Consider the following 16,737-nt stretch of genomic DNA (forward strand, 5'->3'; position numbering starts at 1 on the left):
CCCCCCTCCAATTTGTGCTCCTGTCATAAAGAATGCGCCCGCTAAACCACTTTCCCACCACTAAGAGGATTACTAAGGTAATGCCCACACATCAAGAGATGCTGTGGCACATTTGGACACAGGGCAAGCTTAATTTAATAACATGTAGAAAGGGCGCCACAGTGAGACATCATTTGGTCGGAGGGCGCTGGTTTAAATGTTGAAGCTCTCTTTCCATGTACAAGGAGGAGACATTTATTTTTAACTGGTTTCACAGACGTGCAATTTAGTTTTAAAATGTAAAACGTAGCATGATGCATATACCATGTAAACACGTCAACCCACACAAGACGCTGTGCTTTACTTTCAGTACACAGTATAAGCTTTGTATTGTATAGTAATTATTTTCTCACGTACAATAGGGAGCAAAATAAGGTTGGGAACCACTGCTTTAGACATACAGATAGTCACGATATCCGTGGACAAGTCCATTTACTCAAAGATGGGTCAAAACACGGCAGATAATCCTCTGATGCTTGTTTAACTCCATGGGCTTTCTCACCTAAGTTACACGGGCTTGTTGCGTTAACAAAAGTTTACGTAGCGACCGTGGGATTCACATCCGATCAGGATCATCCCAGCACCCGTGTGAGTGTGTGCGTACGTGCATGAGGGGAGGGATGTGGGACGTGACAAGGTTTCCAAAAGATAACCTACTTCCACTATGGTGACTTGTTTGCTTTACAGTCTGATGCCCACCAGTCTCCTTTGTGTCCCTCGTGGAAAAAACGGCAGGCGTGTTCCTGTGGCCAGATGTAGAGCATAAAAACCGACGCACACAGACACAATATGGTGAAACATATGGGCAAAAAACAGAATGTAGTGATAAAGGAGTACAATTATTCAAGCAGCATTTACATTTATAGATCTGAATGGGCCAGGCTCAAAATGTGGATTTTCATGATTTCATCTCACTCATATGCCATTGTGTTTCTCCTATCTCAAGCTGTACTTAATGTACCTTTCCACACATTTTAGCCCACACCTTGTGCCGATACAAACCCAGCAACCTCTATTTTTCGAATAAAGCCAGGAGATCATGAGACCTCCGCTGTCTATATTGTAACGAAAATCCTCAATGGAGGTGCAGTGTTCCAAGAAAGCGCACAGTTGGGGCAGGGTGACGAAGGTTGAAGAGCAAGAAAATCCCTCGTCTTGTGCTCGAAGGAGAATGTATTGCAGTCTGGGTCGGTTTGCTGGAGGTGGTTGGAGGGGTGGGTGTGTTAAAGTGATCTGTGCAATTGCAGCATGGGGGGGCGGGGGGGGGGGCTTAGTGGGAGACAGATATGATGTTCTACAAAGTACCTGGTCAGTGCAGCTGTGCAAGATAATTTTGTAGCTAAGGAAGTGATTCAATTGGATTGGATTCAACATATTAAAGTGAACATACCCTCTGTAGCCACATTGTTAGGCACCTTTTGAAGCGCGCCAATCGGAGAAAGCGATCAAAATGTCTGCCTTCACCAAGACAGCAGCCTGAGAATTTTTGTTTTTAAGTTCTGTGCAGAAATAATTACAGAAAAGGCATACGGTATCTTTCAGATGAATACTCAAGAAATCCAGTTTTAGTTCCAATTTCGACATTTAGGAGGCAGTTCATTATTGCACTCATCACTTACATTCCTCTCACAAAAACATCACAGAAAGTCTAGTTCAGAGACTGATAACAGACTCATAGAGTAATAGTGCTTTATCTTGGCTGCCAATGCATCGTCACGTTAGTATATGGGAATGTTAGTTATTATCGTTCAGCAAATGTTGATAGCTTGGACGTATGTTTAGACTTAAACCGCGACTGCACGAAACTATTTTTTCTTGTCCCAGTTTGTTTCCTTTCTGAAGCTGAGTGACTATGCAAAGCCACGGGCACACCCATACAAGTCAGTTGAGCCACATTGTTGTGCACTGGCAGTCGAAGGCATTCCTTCAACCCGCCGTGGTTTCTGCGCAGTCATTCGCATCCACGCGACATTTCGCTAAAAGTCTTGCTATTTAATAAACTTCCCAGGGAGAGTACGTCAACGTTATTAGCTGGAGCGTGCAGACGCAGCACTTCTGGTGACCCGTATTGCTCGCAAGGGATCAGTCAAAAACGGAACAGCGGAGTTGTCAAAAAAGGCAGTTGTCAAATCTTAACAGGCGGGAGACTCAATTTTTCTGCTTTGAATCCACGCTTGTTATTTCCCCTCCCCAGCACAGTGGATCAATAAATATATCCCAATTCATGCAGGTTCCGATTCTAATAGTGCGGATTGATCCTGTATGTGGGTGAGAGGTTACCGGTACCAAGTGGCCTGAGCCCTGCTCCACTTTTCTTGATCCGACTTAGGTCTACTGGGTAGAGGAGATAAAGTCCCTAACAAAGGCCCGTACACAGCCAAAACATACAAATTTGTGGGTTATAAAATAGAACCAAGAATAGTTGGGAGGGAGAGAATTGTGGTTGTGGATACTCTTGTGTTTGCTTGTGTGTGTGTGCTTTGTCAACTGGCTTTTCATTACCATATTATGTGCAACTTAAAAAAGGGGCACAAAAAAACGTGTAAATAATTAATACAGGTTTACTATCCTTTACCATTACTACTCGACGAGAGGAAGAAAACTTTCCTCTTTGGTTGCGGTTTCTGTAACAACATTCAGTACGTAATGCTGTCATTACTGCTGTCATAGGACATTGCATTATCGTTTCAAAATCCTTCTTTGGGATCATAGCACAGTTGTTCTGTTCTCTACTGTGAACAGTTTGGTTACACATACAGTATGTAGAACAGTTCTGCATGTACAGAAAAAAATTGTGCAGTGTGTCTGCGGAAAAAGACCTAATACGTTTAGAAAACAATAAATACATTGGTAAAAGTAGAGACAAAAGTTTTCACATTTGCATGGATTATTATCGGAGAATATATAGCACGGCCTCGAGTGATACTGCTTAAAAAATTAACCTGATGCGATGGTGGTAGCGGTGCCAGTGAAAAGGCGGTTTGGTAAAAGGATGGCACTGGCAGGTGGAGTAATAAAAGAGACATGTAGTACAAAGCGATGGCGTGACAGTGCAGGTAGCAGGGGTTACAGTTGCAGAATAGTAAATTGCAGAGACGTAAGTAGGATTTTGTACAAAAAAGTCAGCGTAATTAGGAGAAAAATCCTTTATTTTTCAAGTTTCAAGTGGTCCAAACTCAAAAAGCCCCCCAAAAACATTTCTGAATTCTATTTGTTTCCATTTCCCCCCTAACACACGGTACATTAGCAGCGAGACACAGCCGGCGCTAATGTTTGTAGCCTTCAGCTGCAGCCATGGGAAACTTATCTGTTTCTTGTGAGACTTTACAACACCAAAATAACTCCGCACACGGGCCCTTATTGTCAAAAACGTCGTCGTGTAACCCCCCCCCCCCCCCCCCCCCCCAGACACACAGTTGCCCCAATCTGAAAAGAACAAATCAACTGTACAGCAAAAGACATCCAACCAGTAAGCACAGTTCAAAATGAGGGATTCAGGTGGATGATTAAATTAATGGACCCTCGTTACCAGTTCCCTGAGCGTAAATTGGAACTGGAAAACTTTTGCATGGTCAGATTACACGTTTATGAATATCTATACGTTTGACTTGTCTTACACTGTTGTACAATGTTCCATGTTATGTTCAACTTTTAACAGAAAATAAATCAAAAGGTTAACAGTAACAGACAACATTTTACATAAGAAATAAGTGATTTCTTTTATATTGTGATATATATTGATATTGACTGATATGAAAATAAACTTGATGATAGGATAGGCTATTTCATGAAGTTAGTAGTATACAGTCATAACCATAAATGCAATTGTACTAATAATTAGCATTATCATTTATTTCGGTGTTTTGGTTTCTGGTCTTGGTTTCCTCATCAGTTTTGGCCAAGAATGTTGATTCACGGTGCATCACTCGTAATTACACAGCGACTATTCGTTAGGCTGTCTGTGGCGTTTTGCACCGTGAGTTAGCATTAAGCTAGCACAAGGGAATGTTGTGTGGCTGTTTTAAATACACACCATGTAATTATTTGTTTTATGTTTCGTTTGACAGTAAACTTCGACTGGGAGAGACAATATCTGTGCAAATTGCTCGACCGACAACTCCTATCTCAAAAAACCTAGAAGTCGGGTCACTTATATCTCAAGGCACCACGGTCTCACATTTTTATGACCATTATTGTCCATGGAGTAGTATTTTTAGTATGAGTCACCTTTGTCGGAGGAAATGCCAGTTAATAATTTAACCAACGTTACAGTCTTTTCTCGCATTAATAATAAACTAGAAACCAGAGCTGTGGAAGCTTTCCAAGCACCTGAGCCTCAAGAAGTGAAGAAGAGAGTGTGTGAATGAGGATCAGGATGACCGTCGTCACATGACAGCGTCTGCGCGTAATCCCCTTCTGACTGGGAGGTTTGCTTTGAAGCTCCACTCTCACGGCCCTAACGTGGACCGACAGGCACCCCGGCCTCTGGGGTCACGCTCTACCTTTAATACTGGGCTGATCTATGTGCAGGGAGAATGTAACCTAATTCTTTTTTTTTTTTTTTTTTTTTTTTTTTCCAGTTCCACCGAGAGATATTTTCTTGGCAATAATTTCAGCATCTAAATGCAGAGATAATCATCCAATTTGTAAGAGAATGCTTAAGATACTGACAAATATGGGCCGTCACTACTTCACCTTTGATAGCGTTTCAAATGAAACTCCCCCAAAATTTTGCGCACCCCCGTTCTAATTCACCAGCATGATGATTTTCTTTTTCCCATGATTTAGACACGTGAATACCATGGTGCAATAGTGCCCTACAGCATTCCTGCCTGTTACCAAAAGGGGAGTGTCTCCAGGTCACAGTGTGTTGTGTTTGTATACAGACCCTACGTCACTGGCTGTGTGTAAAATGCCTTCTCCCATCCACTCACCGCCCCTCCCCCTTCCAAGTGCAAACTCACTCCTCCTCTCTCACTCTTCACAACCCCCACCTCCTCCCCCATGCCAAGGCTGATGCAATGCTTTATAAAGGGTGAGTACACATCCCTCACTGTAGCAGAATACTCGTCCATTTCTGTGCAAATTGTATTTTGGGGTAATTTGGTCTCAGTTTGACCTGAGAAAAACCTCCGTTTTTCAAACTTTGCTCTTTGATTTGTTTAATTTGTGTCTGGCAATAAACAAACATCCTCTTTTTTAATTAACATTGTATTTACAAGGATCAGTCAGTTCTTGGAGTCTTTTTTTTGTGTGTGATCATACGAATCAAATCCACCTGATTTTTTGAAGGGATTTTACAGGTATCCAGCCACATCTTCTCAAAAGGTAAGAATGCCAGCATGTCATGCTCTTAACAGGAAGAAAACCCAGATGTATGAAGACAAGGGTTTAAAATATACATATACATTTTTTTTTATAATTAACTCATTAATTGATGTTGTTGCTCTATCATTATTATTGATGGATTTTGGGGTGTCTTCTTATGCGATTTAGAATTAAACCAGTGAGGAAAAATGGGACTATTTCCATTTGAATCCCTCTTATGTCTTCTTGGGTCAGTCTCAGAAGAAATGAATAAATAAAGACGTCTTGTCATTGATGTTGCGGTGTTAAAATGATGACAAATGCTGCAGATGTGACTTAATACACATGATATGATACATGACGTGTGGCATGTTGAGGAAAAGAGGTCTAATCGGAGTGCGATGTTGCATCAGGGTTTAAGTGGGTGGAAAAAAAGACATGAGCGCCATGCCCATAAACGGACAACACGTGCCATTGTTTCCACTGGAGCCGGTCATGACACATAATGTGATTAAAAAGATCTGGGCACACAATTTATGGCCTACTTGGGTGGGATCCGCATATGTGTACTTTATGAACTAAATATACAAGATGTCCGATTTTGAAGATGGCAATTAACCTTAAAGGTTTAGTCACCACATTGTAATTTGAGTCCTAATGATGTGCTGCAAAGGCGTAGACATGCCCCGTTATGTTCTTTTATGCTTTTAAATAATTTTGTGGAAAATCGACACTGCGGCTTTTTGTCATTAAGCGTCTGTAGAGGGGCTGAGGTGATGTAGGGAGGACTCAGAGCCGGTCTGGTATTTTTCCACTGCCGGTGCGTCAACCCCCCCCCCCCTTCCCTCCCCAAATCCCCCCCCCCCCTCCTCCTCACTCTTCTTTCTCTCCCCTCCCTTCACCAATAAGTCAAATGACCCAGCATTGAGCTCGCACACTATAATATTGATTATTCCCAGGCCTGTTGAGGTGTTCATGATTGGAATCAAATGAGTCATTTCTTCCCTTGCAGCATGAAACAAACCGAGATGAGCCGTTTGTCTCGTGAAGACGATAACAGCAGCACCAACAGCAACGACTACAACTACCCAGATTGTCCGAGGAAGGTCCCACTGAATGAGTGAGGAAGTCTTCCAAACAAAAAAATTAATACAATCCAAGCATCTACGTAAATTAAGCAAAAATCTGAATGTATTTTTTTCCCTGTAAAGGCAATATGCAGACATGGATCCGGAGAGTGAAAACTTCCTCCCGGACAAAAACCCAGGGAAGAAGAACTATGAGACAGAATATGTAAGACCCGTTTCTGCCCTTTAAATGTTCAAAGCAAACAATCCACTTTTGTTTTTCCTAATTTGAGGAGGTTTTTTTTCCCCTTCCACAGCACCAAGGCAATGCCTCCTTTGGCATGTCTGTCTTCAATCTGGGCAACGCCATCATGGGTAGTGGAATCTTGGGGCTGTCCTACGCCATGGCCAACACTGGCATTGCACTATTTGTGTAAGTATATGACCTTTCTGGACTTTCTTTGTCATCAAAAGTACGCAAATACCCACTTGACGTGGCTTACTTTTTCATAGCGCAGTTTTCGTAGGCGCCCAGTGTACTGCAGTTGCTTTTCCACCAGTGTGCTGAGTGAATGGATGGGAGTAAAGGCCGCTATCTATCAGGGCGTGTTCCCGTACAGGGCAGGGATTACAAAAAGTGGATAATAGGATAAAGTGCACGTACGGTACAACATTAGGTGTATGAATAGGATCGCAAAATTCTGGGAATTTTAGTTGGAACATCAACACTGTGCATAAATATATGTGAGTAAAAAACTGTACCGTGCTCAAATGATTTCATGAAAATGGACAGCATTACACATAAGTTAAATCAAAATTGTACCCAAATAAAAGTTTAAAAACAAAGAGTTCTTAAAGATTAAGTGGAAATACTCAAGTTAAATACAACTGAACTGAGGCAGTGATCTATTTATTTAGTTTTTTTGTGAACCACTTAGAGGGAGCCCGAGTTCCACCAATGGTACAAGTACGACACGTCGAGAATCACTCTTATCGTATAATCCTGCCTCAAACAGCCTGAGTTTTGCAGGTACAGTGGTACCATGATTTACAAATGAACGGAATTACAGGTTTTCCGATTTACGAGCCGTCGCTTGGTCGATTCTGCGCTTCGTGTTGTGAGCCAAAATTTTAGGTACGAGCGAGCTTTGGATATGCTGCCACTTTCGTGAAGTGGGGTCAAAAAGAGCAATTAAGGTGCTGTAACACCTTCACATGTGGGCAAGGAGCGCTATCTATTTTGCATGGATGTCCAAGTTGGAATATTTTCCCAGATTTCCCATCTTAAATTCCCATGGAACTGCAACGGAAATTTACCACCCCTATGTACAAATACACAATCTAAAATCGACCACTGTCAGAGAAGAGGATGGTCACATGCCAGTAAAAAGCTCTGCCTCTCAAGTGTACTGCAGATTAATTTCCATATTCTAATAATACCCCCAGTGCATATGAAGAGTCCTAAGAGGAAAACCTTTGCGATGCGACTTCATGCCACGAATGTGACTCACTCTCTCCTCAAAGTCTGCGCTGACGCACAAGTCGAAATAAAGAGAACAAGCACACGCAGCTAATCAATGAAGTCATGCAACGGATAAAAAAGTGGATTTATCCACTCGTATAAACCCCATTTTTACCTAAACATACTAAATATCCCTCTATTTTTACAGGATCCTCCTTGTGGCCGTCGCCATCTTCTCCTTATATTCTGTGCATTTGCTGCTGAAGACAGCCAATGAAGGAGGTGGGTCCACAGTTCACAATCCAAACATTGCATCTTGACAGCAGTTTAACCTGACGCCTGATGATCCCGGTTCCAGGTGCGCTGGTGTACGAGCAGCTGGGCTACAAAGCCTTCGGGATGCCCGGAAAACTGGCCGCTTCCTGCTCCATCACCATGCAGAACATCGGAGGTCAGCGTTATGGCACAACCACTCAGTCTCTTGATTGTGTAAAGGAAAAGGGAGTGGAGAAAAGGGGGGCAGCTTCCAGTAATCACTTGAGTCACTCTGCAAGCAGTTCCAATTCCACGGAACAAGCGAACCACGCGGCAAATATTTGTGCAAGCTAATTTTGTCCTGGGATCCTCTACCTTGAAGGTTACACTAATAAAAATATATGCTTTATTTTTGTCATTTCAGCCATGTCAAGCTACCTCTTCATCGTCAAGTACGAGCTTCCCATTGTCATTCTGGCTTTTACAGGAAGTAACGGGTGAGTACGTTTTCCACCAGATAAATCAAGTCTGGCACCAGCAACCATACACACGTGGAAAAATGTGGTTTTAACATCATTCAAATGAACCTGTGTTTCCCAATCTTGAGTTAAAATGTGGTGAATTATAACATCCGTTGAAAGAACATTTAATTATACTGCCTGTCAGCATACGTCGCTGGCATACATTGATGATTATTTGAAGAAAAAAAAAAAAGTGGACCAATTCCTGTGAGTGAAATTTAATCGTTTCGGCACATTGGTTGGAACGCACAGTAAAAGACAAAATTGAGTTTTGTGGGTCAGATATGTGATGCTTTTTTCTAATGAAGCCTAATGAACGGGCCAACAGCATACACCTATTGGCCCCTCATTAGGCGTTTTTTAAATATTATATTGATTTAGTTTAACAGCAGGCACCTATATTGTTATTTACTGACACTTTTGGATATTTTTATGAATGTGATGCCTTAGTTCAGAATCTCAACTCACACTACTAGCGCCACAAAGAGTGGCAAATAATGCACTTCTACACCACTGCCGTTGATACAGTGTGAATCAAAACTGTACATTTCTCAGAAGGTATTTTAATTTCAAATCTAACGGACAATCAAAATCCTGCTTTACGTCCATTCGTACGAAATAGTTGCATATGCATACAGCTGTAATAGGGATGTAATATACAGGTGAAAGGATAGATTGTGTGTGCACTTAGAGGTGAGGAGGCACATGGCTAAGTGGCAGGGGGAATGGAGTCTTTCCAAGTCGTCCTTCAAAGAACCCTTTTAGTCGTCTGCAGCTGGTGCCGCATGGAGACAAAAGCGTGTGTACATGCGTGCGTGCGTGGGATTGGTTTGCTCACTCACTCGCCGCGAGCTTGCCTCGCATCCCTCCTGCAGTGGATGGCGGCCACTCTGAATGCATCTTTGTATCTGCTATTTTCGGCGGCGTTTTTGCAGACATCTAGAGCAGTGACTCTCAAAGTGCGGTACTACTAGTAGCTCCCTCTAATGGGACGCAAAAGAATCGTTGCCTCAGTACAATTCAGTTGTATTTAACTTTTTGGTACAATGCATTTGCACTCAATCTTTAAAAACTCTTTTTACACTTTTATTAAGGTAAAATTTTTAGTCCACTTTATGCGCAATAGATTTAATTGAACCATTATTTAAATGTATTCTTTCGTTAGTTTCCTATGTTGAAGAGCAGTGTTAATGTTCAAAGTGCGTAATTTTAGTGGCTTACAATAATATTAGACAGAGACCACCAGTCAAACACTTTCTAACGCCATGGAACGGAAAAGTGCCTTCAACTTTCGACTGGTAGTGTACATTTACTTATGTTTTCAATGAACGCTTAGGCCTACTACACAACTATATTTTAATTTTGGCCACGATGCGTTACGTTGGGAGTTAAGTATTTTTTTTAGGAGGTACTACAGCTTAAGAACCACTGATTGAGATCTGATTTATTATTAAAACAGCCAGGAGAGATGAGATATACACCCTGTAAATGTATGTAATGTATGTATGTACGCACGTACGTAGTCATAATTCAAATGAGCTGACCATTAAAAAGCAGACTGTACTTGTGTATAGTCATTGAATATTACAATTACAGGATGATGCACAGGAAGTTTAACTGACAAGTAACTATTAAGACCTACGGGAAGCAGGCAGCTGAATAGGTTAAAATACAAAATGAGGTACACTTGCACAATTGAATGAGATACATGCTGATTGGATTCAATTCAATAAATTAAACACAATACGACACACTGCAATTATCAACCACGACAAACTACGGCCACAATAATTGTACAGTTAATAACTTAGTTTGATCAAAATCAATAGTTTGATCGAAATCAATTGATAGTGTGGGACATTGAGACAAATGTATAATTTCTGTTATGTTTTCCAGTGAATGGTACACAAACGGAGACTACCTGGTGCTGCTTGTGTCACTCTTCATTATTCTGCCCCTATCACTGCTTCGGAACTTAGGTAAGCATTACCAAACTAATAAACTAAAGAGGGCATTCTACAGTCTTTTAAATAGATGCTGCTCTTCTCCTCATTAGGTTACCTTGGATACACCAGCGGCCTGTCACTCCTCTGCATGGTGTTCTTCCTCATTGTGGTGAGTGGAAAAAGCACCATGTCCCCATTCCACATTTACCACATCATCTGTTTCCAAGCTGAAAAGCCAATAAACAAGCATTATTATTATTTAAAAACTTGGCATTGAGTCTTTACGCATACTTAAAATGATGATTTGTTCCTGCAGGTGATCATCAAAAAATTCCAGATCCCATGCCCGCTTTCTTTCAATGTCCACGCCGAGAACGAGACATTCAGTAACGGCCACAACGCCACCATATCTCCCAACAATGCAACCGCCGTGGACTACAGTGATGCCTGCACGCCCAAATACTTTGTATTCAACTCTCAGGTATAAATAAACACAATGACAAGTCAACCTATTTTATAACATTTTAGAGATTGCAATTTTTAATGTGCATTTTCTTCTCCCCTCCCAAGACTGTCTACGCTGTTCCCATCCTGACCTTCGCCTTTGTGTGCCACCCAGCAATCCTGCCCATGTACGAGGAGCTCAAAGAGTAAGTTTCTTTCACATAGGTCCAAAGACCGCAGCTGCTCCCTTATCCGACCATACAGGTCGCTTTTTTCCTATCAGTTTTTTTTTTTTATAAACATGGACCTTTCCCTCCCCATCCGCACAGCCGTTCCCAGAGAAGGATGCAAGGAGTTGCCAACGTGTCCTTCCTGGCCATGTTCGTCATGTACCTCCTGGCGGCACTCTTCGGATATCTGACCTTCAACGGTGAGTTGCTCCAAAGAGGTGAACACGAGTTCAGGCAGCAGATTAGCTAATCCAGACTGAATTTGATTTGAACGGACAAATTGATCACATTTCTTCAATCTGTAAAATAACAAATCTGATTTGACACAGTTACATAAGCCTTATGGGCTGTTTTTATTGCAATTCAGGTCTTGGGGACTCGGACAAGTTTACTTTTTCTTTTTTTTTAAGATCTATTTTTAGGGAAATGAAAGGTGGAATATGCTGTTTGCAAACATATATCATCTTTTCCCAATTTGGCAAATCTCATTTAACCTAATTAGTCAGCTGTGTAAAAATAAATGATGACAGAAACACCTGTTTCCGACTGGAAATTGAAAGAGGCAAAGACTAGTCGAAATTAAATTATTTTTATTCACTAATGTCCAATTTAATATTATTTTTTCAACCATAAATATCTATAAAAAGTGTCAAAGGTGTGTTTTGACCCTTCTAAGCCCCTGTCGACAGGGCTAAGGTAATAAGCTAAATAAGTAATTTGTACACAGGACACAATTTCGATGACAAATAACTGTGAATTCCCTTTGTAAATACTCCGTGTGTCATAATTACCTCTTCGACTTGATTTAAACTAGCGACATGAGCGATAACGAGTGACTTCCCGACCAACGCGAACGTAGATTCGACCTACTGCAGTACAGCTATCGCAATGCATTCTGGGACTTGTAGTTTCAGCTGTGCGTTTGCTTGGCTGCTTGTCATTGTTAGAAGACTGCTAGAAATATGGTTGAAATTGGCAGATACGAGTATAATAATGAGTCCTTTGGGTGAAACTAGAGGAGAAGGTACATCCAAATATATATTTTTTTCTAAGAGCTTCCAACGGGAAGTTAATTAATGTCAGCATAAGTTTACAGAGGTCAACATCCCAAATGTCAAATATCCAAAGTTTAAGGGGAGTAGCCTTGTCACTACAAATGAAATAAAACAAGAATGACAGTGTAACCAGATTCTCAGGGTGAGAGTTATGCAACAATGTGAAAACGGCCACGCGATGCCAACATACCACAGTATTATTTGTGTTCCCGTTCAATGCGGGGAAGATAGTGGTCCTACAAATGCACTCAAGTTGGTTATACAAGATAGAAGTGCCTTGAACTAAAAGCTGAGCTATCGCTGCATGTACGAGAGCAGTGTTTCCCAACCTTGATTGAGCCAAGGCACGTGCATTTTACATCACACGGTACACCACCAAAGAAAAATGAGTATATATACTGAAATCATGATCTTCCGCACAAATGTACTTACTCAGTGTGAATTTGGGCCGAGTTAGTAGAAAACAAAGCTATTACTCGGTTATATTAATGGCGACAGGTTGACCACACAAATAATTGCGCCTTCTGCTATCTACTGGAAGAAAATTTCATTGTTCTGCTTGTCACTATACATCGCTGGCATAAATAAATGAACATGCATTTGTAGTGACACGATTTGGAGTGAATGAATAATCATTATTGGACCAATCAAGTGAAATTGGATACATGGAAATCACAGTAGAGCAGTTTCCGTATACTGTAATAACAAAATTAAACAAAGACTGCACCTTTTTCATGTAAAGAAAATGTTGATGGGTTTTAGCTTTGCTCTCGATAACACCGAGCTGAGATTTGGACACTTTATTCCGCTCTAAATGTTTAACTGCGTCACATATGTTGACCTACAGAGTATTACATTATTTTCGCAGGTTTCAAAAACAAAACATGGCGTCCATTTCCTCTTGGTAGCAAAATGTAGAAAACTTGTTCAAACAAGACAACACAACACACAAAATGCTTTTGTTTGAAGACTGTCAATTTAAGCCTTCAGAACATCTGTCCATCTAAAATGATTAGAGCAACCTCTCCCTTATCTCAAAGGGGGAGCATTGTTAGGTTGCGGAATATAATCCATCCTCCAATGCACTCTTCTCAAACTTGTTTTTCTTTCTAAAAATATTCTTAATGACAAGTGTCTTAGACCCTCACGAAGACAATAGTAATTAATCTTCTGCTTTTGCATTCTCTTTCCACCCATAGTGCACGTAGAGTCCGAGCTGTTGCACACTTACTCCAAGGTCTACAAGTTCGACGTGATCCTGCTCATCGTCCGCCTCGCTGTGCTCACCGCTGTCACCCTGACCGTGCCCGTGGTGCTCTTCCCTGTAAGTGTCATTGAAAGGAAAAAATGAAAAGAAGAAATGAAACAAATTGTCCCATTTCGGACTCCTGTGAACATTCCTCGTCTTCCTGCAGATCCGTACCTCCATCAACCAGTTCCTGTGCGCCTCCAAGTTCAGTTGGATCCGCCACACCATCATCACGGTGCTCCTGCTAACCAGCACCAACATCCTGGTCATCTTCGTCCCGACGATTAGAGACATCTTTGGCTTTATCGGTGAGTTTTGTTGTGCCTTATATGACCCCATGATCTCAGTCAATCAAGAACTCAAGCTTGGTTGACTTCACTCTTCTACTACTTCCATTTACATTGAAATGTCATCTCTGAAGGTTGAAAGAAGTAACGAGCCAAAAAAAGTTCAACCTTGATTTTATTGGACCATAACCCCTTTTTACTACGTGTCTGGGAGATTTCAAGTGTGTTTTTGCTAAGTTTTAAAAACAAGGTTCAACTTTTGGCTCATAATACCCAAATATGTTTGGCACTAACACTGCTCATCGCCCTACCGACAATGAAGCATGATGGTGGTAGAATCATGTTTTGGGGCTGTTTTTCTTCATCAAAGTGGAAGGAATTATGAACAGTTCCAAATACCGGTCAGTGTAAGAACAAAACCTTCAGGCTTCTGTTAGAAAGATGTCAAGAAAAGCCTACTAGAACCCCTGAACCGTATTTGGGGTTAATCAAAGGCACTTTAAATAGTTCCAGGTGTGTGCTGACTAACTCCAATTTAAAATGAGTATGAATGTGATTGGCTCATTCTGAACACAGCCACATCCAAAGTTGTAAGAGTGTGTGCAGACTTCTGCAACCACAGTTTTGTATTTTTTTTACATCCCCTTTCAGAAAAGGAGTTGAGTTGTAAAGTTTATTGGTCATTAATGGTGGAAGGTTTTTAATTGTCTTGGTCTAATTTTTTTAATAGCAGAAAACATTTCAACACAAGTGTGTGGACTTTTTATCCACTGTACCTGAAAAAAAAATATCTACTTCAGTACAATGACGAAATATTTCTACTTGGGAGCGTTGAATCCTAAATCTCAGGCTCTTTGCTCACACAGGTGCATCTGCTGCCGCAATGCTCATCTTCATCTTGCCCTCGGCTTTCTACATCAAACTGGTCAAGAAGGAGTCGATGAAATCTGTGCAAAAGATCGGGGTAGGTTTGCAAAACTCCCTTCCTTGTCATGCTGCGCAACGCTAAGCGAGTGCAAACAAGCTCAACTGGATTTTTTTGTCTCTGCCTCCCCCTCAGGCCACTGCCTTCCTGTTGTGCGGCTTCGTGGTCATGATCGGCAGCATGAGCCTCATCATCCTCGACTGGGTCCACAATGCCACCAAGGAACACCCAGGCGGACACTAAGGGTCGGCGCTGGATTGAGGTCACCAAACTAATGAAGATCAAATTTTAAAACGAAGACACAAGACTTGATGCTTGGCTTTGCCTGAGAGACAGACTATGCCATTCCGAGAGAATGTACACCCGAACTTGTACAGTTTGCTGTTTTGTCCACACCACAAGTATGGTGATTATTTTTTCCCTGCTTTTTTTTTTTAGGGGCCTTCATATAACTTCTTTGTCTTTACCCTTAATGTTATTGTTTTCGTAGTTCTGGTACAGTTGAAAAACTGAAGGTGCCTCAAAGCAACAATACGAAACAGGTCAAGGTCGTCTGGAGAGTTGGAAGAAAGAAAGAAAGAAAGAAAAAAAAAAAAAAAAAAGAAAAAAAAAAAAAAAAAGCAGCTGACACTCAGGTACGGTTTTCTGTTTGCATGAGTGCGGCTGTGACCTCACACGTCAACAAGTCCTGCTGACAAAACGGTGCGAACCACCTCAAATAAACATTCGCAAGAGGCAACAGACTTTGCTCATCTTGCTCAGAACTGTTTTTTTGTTTGCCAAACGTATACCCATAGAGCGTATTTGTACACTGTACTGAAAAGCACTTATTGTTCAGCACATTGGTGGAAAATCCAGACTTGTTTTCATATATGGATGAGGGCCTATGACACCGCCGAACCAGTATTTGTGACCTTTCCTTGTACAAAAACAAATAATGGGAAAAAACAACAAAACCTGCCTTTTTATCGCCAACACTGGGAGCTGTAGAGTAACTCACTGGACTCTTAAAAAAAAAAAAAAAAAAAAAATGTACTGTTTAGGAAACTGCTGATGTTGGAGTAGTTTGCACGCGTCTGAGGAGACGCGGCCCAAAAAAATTATATTTTTTTTCTTCCTGGGAGAATGCTTTGAATTTGACCACGTCGTGGTCATAGAAATGCCTGTCAAAACTTGTAAATGTAAAAACAAAATCACATCACGTTGAAAAGCAAACATACCAAAAGAAAAAGTCTTGTGCACGTACGGCAGCACACTGTGCTTCCAACACTAACTCAACACCAAACTGTTGTTGTCGAACATCTATTTATGGAAGACCGTAAAATTCATGTAAACTATTTTATTATATTTATATTATATTGTATGTGTATATATATATGTACATATATCAAGTTCAACTGTATATATCTGTTTTGTTTTTTTTCATTTGGACTTTGTTTTTTTTAATGATGCATTGGAGCTGTTAAAAAATCCCCCCAAAAAAACAAAAACTGGGGAGTTTGGAATTAATTTGCTCAGCAAAGTCAAAGCTTCAACTGTTCATCTGTCAAGACTGACTGAAATGTCCTACTGTCAATTTTGTGGAAATTCTGTTTCATGTCGAGGCCACTGAGAACGTAAAAGTCCCCTTGTACCCCTTTCTGAGTCCCCTGGTTGGAGAGTCTGTCAACCATCTACGGAGCTTGGGGGTAAAGAGGGCTTTGCCCACCAGTGTTACATTCTTGTTTCAATGAAACACCATGTATATCCTGTAATTAATGTCCAATTAAATTCAAACTTAAATTCACTCTTAATTTTAAACTTGATCAAATGAAAATCCATAATCAAGGTCATGAATGGAGTCACAAAATATGAATATTTGCAGAAAGGCTTTTGGTGGCTGATCAGCTAGCTGCCGCCATAAAAGACATTTAAGGTTCATTATAAAATATACTGTGTTACTATCTTGTA

The 16,737-nt window shown here is 41.0% G+C and overlaps 1 protein-coding gene across 2 annotated transcripts; it reads left to right on the forward strand.

Annotated features, from left to right (window-relative positions):
• The first annotated feature begins 4,990 nt into the window (after positions 1–4,990).
• Positions 4,991–16,573, forward strand: slc38a2 (solute carrier family 38 member 2). Of its 2 annotated transcripts, none has more exons than XM_061668361.1 (16): positions 4,991–5,074; positions 6,359–6,466; positions 6,558–6,639; positions 6,731–6,846; positions 8,084–8,157; positions 8,234–8,326; positions 8,555–8,627; positions 10,548–10,630; positions 10,708–10,766; positions 10,914–11,078; positions 11,168–11,247; positions 11,371–11,471; positions 13,526–13,650; positions 13,742–13,883; positions 14,729–14,826; positions 14,923–16,573. In XM_061668361.1, the coding sequence occupies exons 1-16, from the start codon at positions 5,061–5,063 to the stop codon at positions 15,028–15,030; spliced, it is 1,521 nt and encodes a 506-aa protein (XP_061524345.1). In that variant the 5' UTR covers positions 4,991–5,060; the 3' UTR covers positions 15,031–16,573. The 2 variants fall into 2 exon arrangements, with proteins under 2 accessions (XP_061524345.1, XP_061524346.1); XM_061668362.1 differs by lacking the exon at positions 4,991–5,074 and adding an exon at positions 5,082–5,367.
• The last annotated feature ends 164 nt before the right edge of the window (positions 16,574–16,737 follow it).

The sequence above is a fragment of the Phycodurus eques genome, chromosome 22, assembly GCF_024500275.1.
Source record: "Phycodurus eques isolate BA_2022a chromosome 22, UOR_Pequ_1.1, whole genome shotgun sequence".
NCBI classification, from domain to species: Eukaryota; Metazoa; Chordata; class Actinopteri; order Syngnathiformes; family Syngnathidae; genus Phycodurus; species Phycodurus eques.